Source organism: Lutjanus erythropterus, chromosome 6 (assembly GCF_056507025.1).
Source record: "Lutjanus erythropterus isolate fLutEry1 chromosome 6, fLutEry1.hap2, whole genome shotgun sequence".
Taxonomy (NCBI): domain Eukaryota; kingdom Metazoa; phylum Chordata; class Actinopteri; order Lutjaniformes; family Lutjanidae; genus Lutjanus; species Lutjanus erythropterus.
The window spans coordinates 33681263-33696873 of NC_139322.1; the positions used below are offsets into that span (position 1 = coordinate 33681263).

General features: G+C 39.4%; 1 protein-coding gene across 1 annotated transcript in view; it reads right to left on the reverse strand.

Moving 5' to 3' along the window:
* Positions 1-1378: 1378 nt before the first annotated feature.
* The window catches only part of vstm2la (V-set and transmembrane domain containing 2 like a), an 84948-nt gene continuing 70715 nt past the window's right edge, over positions 1379-15611 (reverse strand). The window contains exons 2-4 of the mRNA XM_084721749.1: positions 14281-14450; positions 12885-12929; positions 1379-3854 (exon numbers count right to left, since the gene is read on the reverse strand). Of these exons, the coding sequence (XP_084577875.1) occupies positions 3390-3854; positions 12885-12929; positions 14281-14450 (680 nt within the window). The 3' untranslated portion in view covers positions 1379-3389. The remainder of the gene's footprint in view (positions 3855-12884; positions 12930-14280; positions 14451-15611) is intronic.

Sequence of the window (15611 nt, forward strand, 5' to 3'; positions counted from 1 at the left end):
CACTGCTTAAGTACTAAGATACATTAGGGAGAACCCCTTTCTGAGCAGCTATGGAGGATGTCATTCATCTGTCTGTACAGCACTTCTGGAGAGCAGTAAAGCAACAGAAAACTGCTTTGGAAAAGAAAAAAAGATCTCTATTTGACAGGACGTCTAAAGCACAACCTTGATTCCACAGAAACTGAGACGCTAAATAAAAACAGAATGCAGTTATTTCCAAAATTTCTCAGCTTTATTGTTTATTGTAAATATACACTAATTCTGAATTTGATGCCTGAAACTTGGTCTGAAAAAGCATTAGCACCCATCGCATGGATAACTTGCACATCTGCGAAGGCTCCGTTAGTGTTAAAAGGTACATTACAGAATTTGGAGCAACATGCTGCCATCCAGACATCTTTGTCAGGGATGTCTCTGCTTATTTCAGCAAGACAACACCACCCCACATGCAGTCGTAAAGAGTGTTGGTACTAAACTGGCCTGTCTGCAGTCCAGACCAGTCTCCCACTGAAATGTGTGATGCATTATGAAGCGCAAAATTTGATAATGGAGATCCTGGACTGTTGAGCAACTTAAGTTGTATATCAAGCAAGAATGGGAAAAACTTTCACTTTTAAAACTTAAAAATTAGTGTCCTCGGTTCCCAAATGCCTACTGAGTGTTGCTAGAAGAAACGGTGATGTATCACCACGGTAAATCTGCCCGTCCCAACTTTTTTGAAATGTTATGGGCATCAAATTAAAAATGAGGGTATATTTACAAAAACCGTCATGTTTAAACACTAAATGTATTTTTTCTGTACTATATTCAACTGAATATGGATTGAAAAGGATTTGCAAATCATTGCTTTCTGTTTTTATTTACATTTTGGAATCGGGGTTGTAGAAAAAAAGAGATTCAGAGCAGAATGGACGTACTGGGGTCAAACAAATAAATGACAAACATTCTTAACTGACACACTGTCTTTGTGTATGGTTGGTTGAAAAAAGTTTTTAAGAAAATTACTGAACATGCACTCACTTTATTTCATATTATACAGTCATATATACAGAGTGGATTAGAGGCTTGTAGTGGAGAGGATTGAGGCTTTTTAAATGATTGATGAGCACTGGGCCAGAGCATGGGAATAAGGGAGCTAAGCTTGGATAGGATAGGTACAGCCCTGCTCTTCCCAAAAAGTATCTTGCACCAAGATCGCATTTCTTCCCATTGATTTATAGTCACAGGCACACCAAATAAGATTTTTAATTTAGTGGCACAGAGTTTGATCTTTTCATGGCTTTCCAAACAGTCGGGGTCCACATGGAACGACTCGATTGATTTCTCTCAGCCTGAACGGCCATGAATGGATCAAACCTGCAGCACGGGGGGGGGGGGCGGGGGCAAAAATTATATTTTCTGTTGCACTGCAAATTCACAAGCTCTGAAGCACTGTGGGGGAAAATACAGCCTGTGATGTGCTTTGTTTGAATTGCACACAAATGTGGAAGAAATCCCACACTTCCCACACTGCCACTGCAATGACTCCAACTCAAATGAATTGAGGCTCGTATCTGTCCTAGATGAGCACTGCTGCTCTGAGACCTTGATGGATTCCTGCTGAAGAAAGCATATTTCTTTCTCCCTGCGAGTAAACACTGAATAACTTGCAGAATTTTGGGTGTATACAGATTTTGCACCAATAATTGAATACACAAAAAGATGCAATGAAGCTAGTGCTCAAGGTAAAAAGCTAAGAAATCAGACTGGACAAGATTTCCAGGAGAGAATTACTGACGGTTTCATTCAGTGCACTCTCAGCCTGGGCGCAGATCTCAGGGGAGACGGAGGGGATGTATCCATCCCAGCTTCTAAAAAACATGAAATTGTCTCCCCCAATAAATTATTTTGAAAGAAATCATGTAATTCAAATTATATATTTACTAAAAGCTGACTCCACTTTTGACATACTTTAGACATAAACACAACACTTTTTGAAGGTTTTGTCTGTGCACCTCCCCTATCTATCCTGTGGTCTGGTCACTTTCCTGTTTTGCAGTGAAAACAAGCGCTGTAGTGCTGAGCCAGTCAGTTGTGTAGCGTACCTTTGTGGCAAACACTTCATCGCAGGTTTGTCATGATGTTACTGAGTAAATGATGATTGTTACAGAGTTTGGTTTAACAGTCTGTCGACTTGTCAGACCACAGGAGCACAGGGTTTTTAACGTTAATTGTTCACATAAATTACTCTGACTTACCTTTTAATACTAAACATTGAAAACACGCAAAGTAATGTAGGAAGTGGAGCTAAAAGAGACCTCTTTTCTACTTCTGTCCAATCATAGTAATAGGTTGCCTAACAACCCGAAACTGCTAGCAAAATAGAGCCACCTTCCTGCCATGTAGTGAGAACAAGCGCTGTACTGCTGGGCCAGTCAGTATGTGTAGAGTACGTTTATGGCAAACACTTCATCACAGGTTGGTTAATGATATTACTGAGTGAGTGACATTTGCTGATTGTGCCTGTAGATTGACGTGAATCAGAAAGTGATGGTGTAACTTCAGTTTTCACTATGGAAAAATATGTCCCTACCACAAAACGCCTGCTTTTCAAAGGGAGTTTGGTTTAACAGACTGCCGAAAGCACAGGGTATTTTAATGTTAACAATTCACATAAATTGAGCTGACATACCTTCTAATAATGAAGGGTGTAAACAACAAGTCAATAGGACGTGGTGCTAAAACTAACCTGTTACTTCTTCTGTTGGCTCGTAGTAAAAGGTTGCGTTATAAGCACAAACTGCTATCAAAATAGAGTTAGCACTCTACTCCTCCACACACAAGTCCAGGGCTGAATTTCACCACTGCCCCCCTTAAGTTGTAATGAGATCTGCGCCCTTGACTCTCAGGATAAAAGGATTCTTTTCTTTTACTGGACACAGACCCAGTTACAAAAGAAGGTATAACATTATCCTTTTTTTCTGAGCGTTCATCAAATGAGAGAGTAAGGCAGTGGAAGTATGAGCATGAAAGCAGGGTTGTGTCATTTACAGTATATAAAGTACAAGAGGAGCATGGGTTAATAGTAAGACAAGAGTCTTTTTTTGTCGGTGCTGAGAAGAGAAACAGTGGAGCTGCTTAGATCTACACACCAGCCCCCCCTGCTGAATGTTGTGAGGCCAGGCCTTACAGACAGTGAGCAGCCCAAACTCATGCACAGCAAGAAAAAGCTACGTTCCCAGCACAGTTTACAGCCCTGTGTTCTGTATGAGCCGTACTGTAGATTTCTAGGGATTCTGGATTTGTGCACAAGCTCGCACTGTGTGGGAAGAATAGCTTTTTATGCTGTGACACACATCATGTTATGCAATCCTTGTGTAATCTATCACTCAGGTGTAATAAGCCAACATCTACAGCGTACAGCTTGGCTCGTTGGTGCAGTCATTGTGGCTGTGGTTACTGTCCACGTCCCTCTTCCTCAGCTCTCTGCCTGCCTTGTGCTGCTGATTGCTGCTGTGGCTGTGGCCGTGGTGGGCCGGCGACGAAGGCCGTTTCCCATGCTCCGGGTGGTGCCCGTGATTCTGGTGGTGGCCGTGAGTGTGCTCTTTGGTGCCGCCGTGAGACTCCATGTCGTCCCCGTCAACGAACGCCACTCCTCCCTTGGTATCGTCCAGGGCCTCGAAGTTGTCGTTGTGGTTGCTGCTGACGATGTCGCTCTCTGGAACCACCTGCAGGTAGGCTCTGACGCGGTGGTGGCGGGCACCTGCATCATCGCTGAAGTCAATGACGCGGCATTCGTAGGTACCCTCATCAGATGTCTTGACCCGGGAGAGGCGAAGTTTGTGGGAGATGTTGCTTCCTACAACCTTCACCACCTAACAAAGGTAGACAAAATCAAAAGAGAAAAGTGAGATTAATTAAACAATACTTAATAGAAGCCTGTGTAACTTTAGCTGCTAGCTAAGTGGCAGTTGCAAGATAATGGTTAGCCTAATGCTAAAATGTAGCACAACACTAGCGCACATAAAGAAATCAAACACTATCAGTTACAAAGTAACAACTATTGATGGTTGTTAACATTAGCTAGCATTCATCGGAAACTACTGGCCATATCAGACCAAGTAAAGTTGTTGCAGCAAAACCGCTGAGTGTGTTGAATTGACTCTTTCTAAGCCCATACCAGGTGGTTGGATGGTTGTTATGCCCTTGCCCGACCAAATTGTCATTAGTCAGACGGTCATTGGTATTAGGGCTGCACAATATTGGAAAAACACATTGCAATTTTTTTTTAACCCTGCGATTGAAAAAATACAGGAATTTTCACCAGATGACTTGAATAGCACTTTATGTTATGCTGCACTGCTGTCATCTTGTGGACAATTAACCTGCACTGATCTTGCGACTCACTCTATATGCAGGGGCGTGGTCTGCTTTGGCAAACTGATTAAGAACGATTGTGATTGGTGGATCGCTGCGCACAGTGTGTGTCAGGTACCTTTGAAATTAGATGAGAACACGTTTAGTTCATTTGCCTCCTACATCACAGGACCTGCAGTGTGACTATTGCGCACACGTACATTGCGATGACGATGCTCAAACGATATATCATGCAGCTCTAGTTGGTATAATTTAAATGAGGAGAGAAGCACTCTTTAATCTATTATTGGGGATGGGACATATACAGAATTCTTATTATTATCTGATGACAATGTGTGTGGATTTTACTTTCCTCCTTTCCTCGATCAACGAGGCCAAGTTTCAAGTTTAATGATAAATTAGTACCAGCTGTCTATCACCCGCCATCTTTTTTGTTGTTTCAGTGTCTATTTCAGAGGTTATCCTGTTGAATTTGGCATTAACATTTTGCTAACGTGTCCACAGGCTGGGATAATGTTGCGCTGATATAATATTGAGGGACAGACAAGAGGAACTGTGAAACTTCAAGCCTCATTTGAAGTCAAATAAACAGCAATAGGAAGTCAGTTGCTTGAGCTGTTTTTTCATGTTACTTTTTTTGAAAGTTTAAAGGACCAGTGTGTAATAATTACAGGAATTTATGTACATAAATGAGATATATATAAGTATGTTATTTATTATTATCAATCAACGTAAACTCATAATCTATATGTTCCCGTTACTTTAGAAATAGCCATTTATAGTTACATACTGTCGGGTCGACTTACGGAGATCATCATCCTGCACCGTCTACAGCAGCACAAAGCGGACAAACTGCACTAACAGTGAGTCTTGGGAAGCCCATGGCGACCTTACGTAGATGCTGCATCGTAAACACAGAAGTAGACGGGGAGGATAGACGCGGGTGATTGCTGGCAGACCATTTAGCGTTGTGAACCTTGACTGGCACAGTTTTGACAAATGGAGGATCATACATACACTGTACCAGAATAAAAAGCAGCGGACAGTGAATCCCCGTCATCCAAGAAGCGGAGACGCGAAGAAAGTAAACACAATCATGACAGGAAACAGCAAAAACACGAATCAACATCGGCATAGCATTTACAAGATGGAAATCGCTGATGGAGGACAAACATTTTTACAGTGACGCCGAGGTTGCCTGTTTTCTGCTGGACAGGTAATTCATCCTACACACATAATTGTAGTTTGTTGTCAGAAAGCTTTCGCTCGCCATTTTGTCCGCTGATGGCCACCGTACTCTTGGTGAGAGAGGGGCGGTGTCGGGGTAAATCCTCTTAGTTGCAATCTAAGGTTTGAACGCTAGATGCCACTGGAAATCACACACTTCTCCTTTAACTGCATCTTGAACTGCAGTAGTCCTGAGCTTCACTTCTTGGCGTTGCTGTCGTGTGTGTGCGTCTTGTTGCTATAAGTAAATTTAAGTGATTCACATGCCCTGAAGGTAAACATGTAGTGATGTGTGAAAAAGGAATGGTGAAATTGCAGAAATTCATTTGCTTGGCATCACTGTATAACTTTCATTAGCACCCATTTAGGCCACCAGGGAGAAACACTCCAGTGCTCTGTGGCTGATTTAATTAATCTAGAGATAACATGCAGATTTCCCCCTCAACCAATCAAATGGTCAATTTCAGTCAACCAAGATTTTCTTTGTTAACTAAAGCCCTATTTTGATCTGTGCTCCAATAATAGTTGAGCAAGCTTGATACCCAGTGGAACCATCTTTTTTTTGTCCTGTGCTTGGATATGCTGTGTGCTAGGCTTGTCTCTGATGAAAAAAAAGTCAAAACCTGTGAAAGTGACATATAGTCATCTCTTACGTTAGCTAACTATAAGCATAATGCCAGGAAACTAGTTAACTAAGCTCTGTCAATTGTTAGCCAGCAAGTTACACCTGATAGCTAATGTTAGCTAAAGTCTATGTTAGTAGCTAGCTAATCGACATCAATCAATAGCTAGCTATCTAACTTAATACTGCACTGTCTGTTGCTTTTACACCTCCTCCAGCAAAATCTTTAATTTATTTAATCTTCAAAATTAGGCTTACAGCATATCTAACTATAGGAAAGAGATAGGAGGTTCCGCAAGGACGGAGCTATTTTTTCTTTGAAAAGTTAATGTAGTTAAAAACTTGAAAAGGGATAGTGATAGAAGGCAGGTATGCTTGGGTATTTTCCATATGGTGCAAAATAACAGTGAAATGAAGTCATTACTTGCAAGTCAATCATGTTTTTCTGAATACACAATTCATATTTTGTTCTCAGGTCCATTTCATACATGGTCAACATACCAGAATATAATGCTGCTAACACTGGACTAGACAAACAAACGTGGCAGATGAAGAGTGTGCGATACAAATGTGCACTGAAGTACTGCAGGAACATCAGTCATACTCACACTGACTACTGAATCAACCATTGAATTGCTGTAACGCCAATAACTCCACAGTGTCAACTGTCATATCAACATCGGTTTAACACCTAAATGTTGTTGGGCTGTTGCCTGTCAAGTACTGTATAATGAGCAAAGCATCACTAATGGTATCCTCAGAGGGTCTGCTTTGTTTTATGCTGGCTTTGTCTTTTTGTCATTGTGCTTTTGCTTTGTTTTCCTTTTTTCTCTCTGCCTTTTATTCACAATGTCCTTCAGTCTCTTATTGTGTTTCTCCCCATCTGCCTATCAGTTTATCTCTGCCAGCTTGTCCCTCAGTCTTTGCCCTTTATTGTATACATAGCTGAAGATGAGCCTTCAAAATGAAATACCTGCAGCATCACAGCAGATGTACAAAAAAAATAAAAAATAAAATAAGAGAGCAGCCTTTTAGCCCATAACGCATACAAACACTTATTGGTACTATCTCACAGATGCTCTGTCCATCGAACTGTCTGCCAATGAAACTGGGTGAGTTGTGTGAGCAGAAAGTGCATTCACTTTCACGTGCATCCACCAGCTACCACAGGCTTGCTTTCTGTGACTGTGGACATTGTTTAATATACCAGGGCTTCTTTTACTCCTGCCTTTACAATATTCATGATGCCATTGTATAGTTTGGTCACAGATTTTTATTTAATTGTGGCTAAATAACATGATTTCATCTTCATCAAGGAAAATAACAACTGTATAACATGTAACCTCATAAATACACCCATGTCATTATATTCAGGGCAGGAGTTAGTCTAAAGCTTGATGCTATAAATAGACCTATTGCATTTTTTAACACATAAGTAAGCACTATAACACCATACCCATGATGCAAGTGGTCTATAACCCCTATGACATTTCAGGAAGTACTATTTTTTTGCATTCTTACTGAGAATTAGATGAGAATATTGACGCCCCTCTCATGTTTTTTATGTAAATTATGAAGCTAAAGTCTGGAGATGGTTAGCTTAGCTTAGCATAAAAGCTAGAAGCAGGGCTGGCTCTGTTAAAAAAAAAAAAAAAAAAAAAAAAGCGTACCGCCATCTCTTGTTTGTTCTGGCAGGGAGCGGTGACCTCCTGGAGTTGTCACTGTGAGGTTGCCAGGCAACCAGGGGAGGCCTCAGAAAGTCACTGCTCCCAGCCACATGACCTACACTTTGATAAAGATTAAACAAACGAGGCATAAGATATTAAACTACTTAAAACTACTTTAATAAAAGTGAAAGTCACACATTACTTGAGTAAAAGTCTTAAAGTATCTGTGCCCTGTTGGATAAATATTCCTCTGTGCTGAGGGTTGCATAAAGCCTCTTAGGTTGTTGTGGTATCAATATTATTTAATGAATTTGTCAAAAAATAGAAAGCTTATGAGCGCTTGAGCAGTATTATAATATAATTTAAAATTATAGTTATGTTTACAATGATATGTTGAGGGGGACAAGTCTTTGTTTTTTTCTTAGAAAGGGGGGTCCAAGTCCCTGACCCTCCCTGTAATTTCCATCCTATAGTTGTTTACCTGTCTCTTTACAGTCTTTATGCTAAGATAAGCATATTATCTCCTGCATCCAGCTGGAGTGGTATCAATCTTCTCATGTCATTCTCAGCAAGAGAGCGAATAAGCGTGTTTCCAAAATTGTCGTCCTTAACGTTTAATGGTGTTGATATCTTGCTTGCATGGAAATCAAGTAAAACACATGATATGTCTGTGCGTGCCAGTTACCACCCACTGAACAATTTTACAGTGATTATTTAAATACATAGAAACGACTTGTTGGCACCTGCCTGTCATAAATTAGGCTTTGCTGTGTTTAAAGGGACAGTTCATCCTAAAATTAAAAACAGAGTTATCGACCATAGAGATGTCTGCACTTGTCTGCTGTCCACTGTGACACTGAAGGCATTTGGCTTGCGGTGCTCCAAGCACCAAAAAAAGTACATTAGGAAAATTCAAAGTCAGCTTCTTTTTCAAATTTAAGTTTTATTATTATCTCAGTGGGTTTTATTTTCCATCTTACGCTGTGCATTCTATTTTTATCTTTATTTTATCTTACTTTTACTAGTATTATTTGGTTTTACCCATGTGAAGATGCATTATACCCTATTCTCATCTTATTTTATTTTTACATGAGTTATTCTTCATCATCTTACATTAATTATGGCACTATATTTCTGTTTTTATGTACATTCTGTGTCTTTTCTATGTGAAGCACTTGGTGCATGTGATTTCTTTGTTGTAAAGCATTTAGGGCTGCATTTCTTGTATGAAAGGTACTATACAAATAAAGTTTATGATTATTATTATTAGTAGTAGTAGCAGTAGTAGTAGTGGTGGTGGTGTTGCATAAAGCTGCTCACACAAGGCCTTTGGATTATCTTGACTAACCAGGTCATGATTTTTGGAAAGAGACACTGGTTTTGAAAGTTATCAGATGTATTTTTTTTGTCGCTTGAGGCACCACAGGACTAATGCCAACTAGTCCCATGATACTGGAGAGAAGGCAGACATCTCTACAGCCGATATCTTTTAAACCCAGCAACTCATACCCAAAAAATCTAGATGGATAAATAGCACCAGAGGTGAGGGGAAAAATATGTATATTTTGGGCTGAACTGTCCCTTTAATCTTTAATGGTATTAATACCTTGCTTGCATGGAAATTGAGTAAAACGTATTATATCTCTGCACTTGCCAGTTACCACCCACTGAACAATTTTACCGTGATTATTTAAATACATACAAATGGTTTGCGGGCGCCCGCCTGTTATAAATTAGGCTTTGCTGTGTTTAATAAAGAAAACAGGCTTATAAGGATACGTGTAGATACGCAGATGAAGTGACAGATTGATAGAAAGAATATGAGAGCTTTAGCAGCGATGTGTTGCTGAAGTCGTGTCCTTAGTGTAGCCTGAATACACTCCACGCCTCCTCCCAGCCAATCACTCCCACTCACACACACGCACTCAGAAAAAGGTGCTGCTTAACAAATTCTATTTGTGGCCTTGAAAGTATGAAGAGGCTTCGTCTTGGAGGTAAAAGCTTTGGAAGTTCACAGAGTAGCACTGCTGATGATGATCAGAGTCTGCGTGCATCATGACATGTGACGCACAGAGATATAAATATGGCTTTGTTTATAATCCACCTTCGTCCCTGTGACGCCAGCCTAGGTATGTGCACCGGAGACGGTCCCTGCATGTGTGTGACTAAGTGCATGTAAAAGCTTTAACACTTAATGCTGTTTTGCAGCACTATTCATCAGTTTGTGTCTGCATAATGTCGACAACATCCACCATGTTCTTCTTTGAACGTATGGATGAGGGCCAACAGCCATTATATACAGAAAGCTCATAATGATTTTCCAGCTGTAGAGCCTGCAGTGTTCAGCTCCACCCACACAAACACACACACACACACACACACACACACACACACACACACACACACACACACACACACACATGCACTCAGTCACCCAAACCACAGCTGGTGCTTTATTACAGCGAATCAGCAGCAGCTAGCCTCCTGGGAGGAACTAGAGAGGCTTCATGTTTTTGTGTTTCTGCACCAACAAAGAACAATGTAAATACATCTTCACACATTTTTGCATATCTGATATTTTTAACTCTGCATACCATTTTGTTTACTTCCACATCCCTGCGTTTATATGCAGTGCAGCCAATCCCTTTGAAATGCTTCCAAAATGTTTATTTCCATTTTTGTCAGTTTCAATTATCCCACCTAAGATATTCTTTAAAAAAAGCAGATTTTATATGAGGAAAGAACATCATAGAATTAAAATGAAGGTTTTACATATTCTAAAGTTGAAAGGGGGATTTAATCTCCCAGATTCAGAGCTATATAACCTTGCCACACAACCATTATACATGAAACAGATCTATTCAGTTGGTGGCCCATGGGAGAAATCCAGCCCTTTAACAACTTTATTCTGGCCCTTTGTTCATTTATAAAAATGAAAAAAAAGTATATATGGTGATTTTAGTTAAATAACCTGCTAACTTTCTAAGTTAATGTGCATTGTTTGATCACTAAGATCATCATTTAGTAGGTCAATTAAGCCAATGATTGGTTATGTCTGTTGTTAAGCACAGAGATATTTATTTTATTGAAAAGTTTTAGGCAGAGGGAATTGAGGAGAGTCAAACTGAATGAAAAAAACGTAATGTAAACGAAATGTAACATTGCATATATCATGACAGCTACTGTTAATCTAGGATTACAAAGGCGCATTGTTTTTCCCTGTATTTTTGTATATGATGTTTCTTTTCAATTGTGAAGACTAATAAAATTAACAGAAAATAAAATAAAAGGTGCTTTGTTCCACACATTTAAATGACTAACTTTCAGACCGAAGGAATATAGATGTTCAGCCCCTTGGCACTTTACTTTTTTCAAATCAGGCCTTACTAACAAAAAAAAAAAAAAAAAGTAGTTGAATAGGCTGACCATGTAGTCAAATACACAAAAACAGAGGAATGGATTCAAGGTTGAAAATGCACAACTCTATACTCAAAAACTTTTTTTTATCTACAAAGGATAAAAAGTCTAGTTCTGTCAATTTTGAAGTAAGAAACAGATGGAGGCAGTGGTGGACCAGCTTCTGGAGTTTGGCTGGTTTGGAGTGAACATTCCTGTCACAATAGAACGACAAAGTAAAGCGGTGACAGTAGCTTTTAGCTATTAGATGGACCTTTTCTTTAAGTGGCTAAAATACATTTTGCTGCTGAGTCTGTCCATAGCAGTACATTGTTTAGCTTCCTTGTCAGTTCTCCTCTCTGCTTCTCTAAACTGAGGGCATGTTGATCATCATCTACTGATAATACACTGAGTGTCCACAAATAAAACCCCTCTTCAAATGTTGTGAACTATCACTTTAAACCTGGTTTTAAGTTTCTGATTTCTGGTAACATGACAAATACTTTGTATGTATTACAGAAAAGAGCAATAAGTCTTATTACATGGATGCAAGAGACTGTTCATCAAATCACATGCTGAAGTTTAAAGATTTAGTTTAGTTACCTGAAAAACGTTATTAAGATTAAATGACAAGGATCACAGAAAAAAAAAAAATTAAGTCAGTATGCACAAACTGTGAAACTCTTTAGACAATGATTTGAAATGTTGCTCAAATATTGTTCAATTTAAGAAAATTCAGAGAAAAAATAGTGGGATATTTGAATATGGTTGAACATTTTTATGTGATCTGTGAAAATGAAACAGGCCATCTGTATTTATGTTCTTATTAACATATGAGATTTGTCTTCTTCCTGCTCCTTTTTCGGTCATGTTATGTTGATAAGTAGTTTGTGTTAGATAGAGTGTACTATCTGTTTTTGTACAAGTGGTATTGGAAAATATGCACTGAAATGAGTGAAGTCAAATAAACCAATGTTAACTGAAAAAACTAAACTAAAACTTATATACTTGCAATGCAGAAAGAGATTTAGCAGGAGGAATATTTGATGCAGTATTTTCTACATTCTGCTCACTTCTGCAGTTAATCAGAAGGGAAAAAGTCCATATTTGAGTCACTACATGGAGCGTGTTGTGGGAAACTGTTTGCCTGTGTGAGTAAGCCTCTATGGATAGCAGAGGAGGTATAAAAAGTTCCCAGCCTGTCCTCTTCACTGTTTATCATTTGGATTTGGTGTTGCAGTCATAAAGATGCAGGGGCGTTTATGAGAATCTGAAGATGACGCGGCATGGACCGTGCCCCCTCGAGGAGGACACTTAACCACCCACCAGCGCTAGCGCTGCCTGCTCTTCGGCTGACACTGTGATTCTGCAAACCCATCGAGGCTGAAGTGAACGTGTCGTTGTGTCGTCTGGAGCGCTCGCTGCTCTCAGAGACAGAAACGAGCGCTCTCTTCCTCGTGTGCCATACAGCATGAGTACAACATCTGCGACTCATCCGGAACGAGAAATTTAAATGTAATCATGAGGGGTTTGTGCCTCATTTCATCATATAACACCAAGGCAAACACAAGGCTTTGCTCACAGACTGACAGCAGATACAGTAGTGCTTCACTCACACTTATCTTTGTAGCATCCTTTGGCATCTCCTCCTCCGGAGCCACCTGGGAAACAAACAAACATGAGTGATAATATCTCATTATCACAGTTTGATTACAGTTTGATAGGAGTTATTAACATAAATTGTAAATATATGTACCTGAATACACTGACATTACTCTGTTCTGCTGTCTTCTTGCAGGTAATATATGAAAGTAGATAACAATGTGTTGGTTTAACTGATTGATTGTGTTTTCTATTTTATAGCTGCATTAATCAATATTTTTTATAGCAACAATCAATCAAATAGCTGTTGACAAAAGGTCAACTCTGCAGCTCTGTGAAGCTTTTTGGCTTCTTTTAGTTTATTTTGCATGAATTTACTGTATATGGTTACAGGAGGTTTTGTCTTATTTTGAAGACTGAAACCGGGTTAAATGAGAGATGAAGGTCCAGCGTGTGAGATTTGCAGAGATCTCTTGAAACAATATGGCAGAAAAAGAATAAAATATTCATATTCGCATTCTGAGTGGGGTTTGCAATCTGCAGGGTCACCACTAGATGCCAGTAAATCCTCAACAGTGGTCCTTTAATATTGGATTTAAATTTGTGTCTGATGACAAGAAACCTGACTCACAATGAATGCTGATGTTGCTCTGTGACTGTTAGATATGAAAGCAATTGTTTGCAGACATGTTGTTGATAATGTGACAGTGTTGGCTGCTTGTTTTTGAGAACTCTCTGCCCCCTAGTGGCCATAAAATTATTAATGCTGGTTTAAAGATATACTGAGTGCTCTACAACTATGGCAAGTACATTGGGTCAAAGCTGAACCAGGAAGTCCTTCTGTAAACTGTGATGGTGGTTTTAAATTTTGAGTACAATGGTATTATTAAACTCCTTGTCCTAATGGTGGCCAAAGCAATTGTAAAAAGTTTTAAATGTTGCAATTATCCTTTATAGTCACCCTCCAATCAAAACTATGTATTTCTTCTTGTTCCTACAGCTGAATGTTTTAGCTTCGCTGTACAGAGAGATGTACATGCAAAGTTGGACACTAAAAGAATGTTTGAAGTTTGTCTGTGCTCAGTGGAAATCGGTTTTTGAGGGGCGGGTCTATGAACATGACATGTGGCATCACAACTAGTTTGGAAGTCAGTCCTGGTCCAATTTGCAACTCATACAAGTGTAATGTAGAAACTTGAAGCCACCATCACGCATACACTGAGAGCGGACTTTACAATGCAGTACGAGACAAGAGGAAAACTTCAGAAATGAACACAATTTGCATATTCATAGATTAGAATTTTTAATGAGGTAGAAAGAGGAGATGCCTTTAATTATTATATTTACACATAGATCTTTAAACATGTCTAGAAGGGATCTCTAGAGTCAGAGTTCCAGTTATAAACTTACTTCATTGGTTGTCCAGGGCTGTCTGTCCGTCCAGTCCAGATGGTTCCTGATGTACCACCACTGGATCTCCAGAGAATACGAAGGTGTCCCCGCCCCTCTGAAGGAGCACGCCATCTCCACGTCCTGACCTCTCTGGGCGGTCATATCATGAGGCACCTCTGTGAACATGGCTGCACACACACAGAATGAGACCTGGTTAACAAATGGTGTCGACGGCATTTAGTGCACTTCAGAGAGAAAGTCTAAAGATGATGCGCTTTCACCAAAACAAGTTTTTGAAAGCTGATATCAACATTAATGGCTTCAGTTTGATAAAACACAGATCTCCCGTGTTTTATCAAATGGTGTTGCATTTTCAAGACATTATAAGTGTCAAAGTAATGAAAGTGAAAACTAAGAAGTAAAGTGTATCTTTGCCTGCAAGCCCAGAGACTACAAAGACAATTGTGGCTGATATGTTATATGTAAAATTTATGGGGCATTTTCAAAGAGTTTGTTTTTACTTTTCAGAACATTACAGAATTATTATTATATTAGAAAGAAATATTACAGGAGTGCTGTTTTCAGAGGGTTTGTTTGGTGTTCATTCTTGGAAAATTACAATTCAGGACACATAAGTGGTGGAGACAGTGACTCACAAAATAAGGAATATGGAAAGATGGATGAAAAAAAGATTTTAGATGATGGGAAATGAATCTTACAGACCCTGTAATTAACACTTGATCCCAGGCATGTTTATATGCATATTTGTTTATGAAGATATAGTGGATATATAAATGCAAATGTACAGTATTTAATGTGCACAAGTGTGTGCAGTATCCAAACTCAGTCAGTCATATCTTCCACATTTCTTTCTTTCTTCTGCTTTTTTCTTTCTTCCTCTTTTGTTGTTGACATTTTGGGAATTGCCATTATTGCTGAGAGCTGAACAAGAGGATTGATGGTACTTTCATGTCTGTACCGTAAATATGATGAAGGACAGCCCATTGTTCTGAAAACCCATTATTCCCATAATTCCCTTCTGTCCGAAAGCCTGTTATCCTCAAAACAAACGCCTGTAGCTCCGAAAGTCCATTGCATTGAATATACATGGCACCAATTGAGGTAAAAGTCTCACAATTGAATTCCAACATTAAAAATTTGTCTGCAGCAGTAAAAATCATTGCTTGAAATTTGGTGTAGGGCCAAACATGGACAGGGCCAGCAGTCACTTAACCAACAACTGCAAGGAGAGTGTGTATCTTTTTGAGAAATGATTGTGGGCTTTTGATCCAATGGGAAATTATTCAGACTATTAGGATTTTGGAATAATTGTCCACTGGGACAATGTC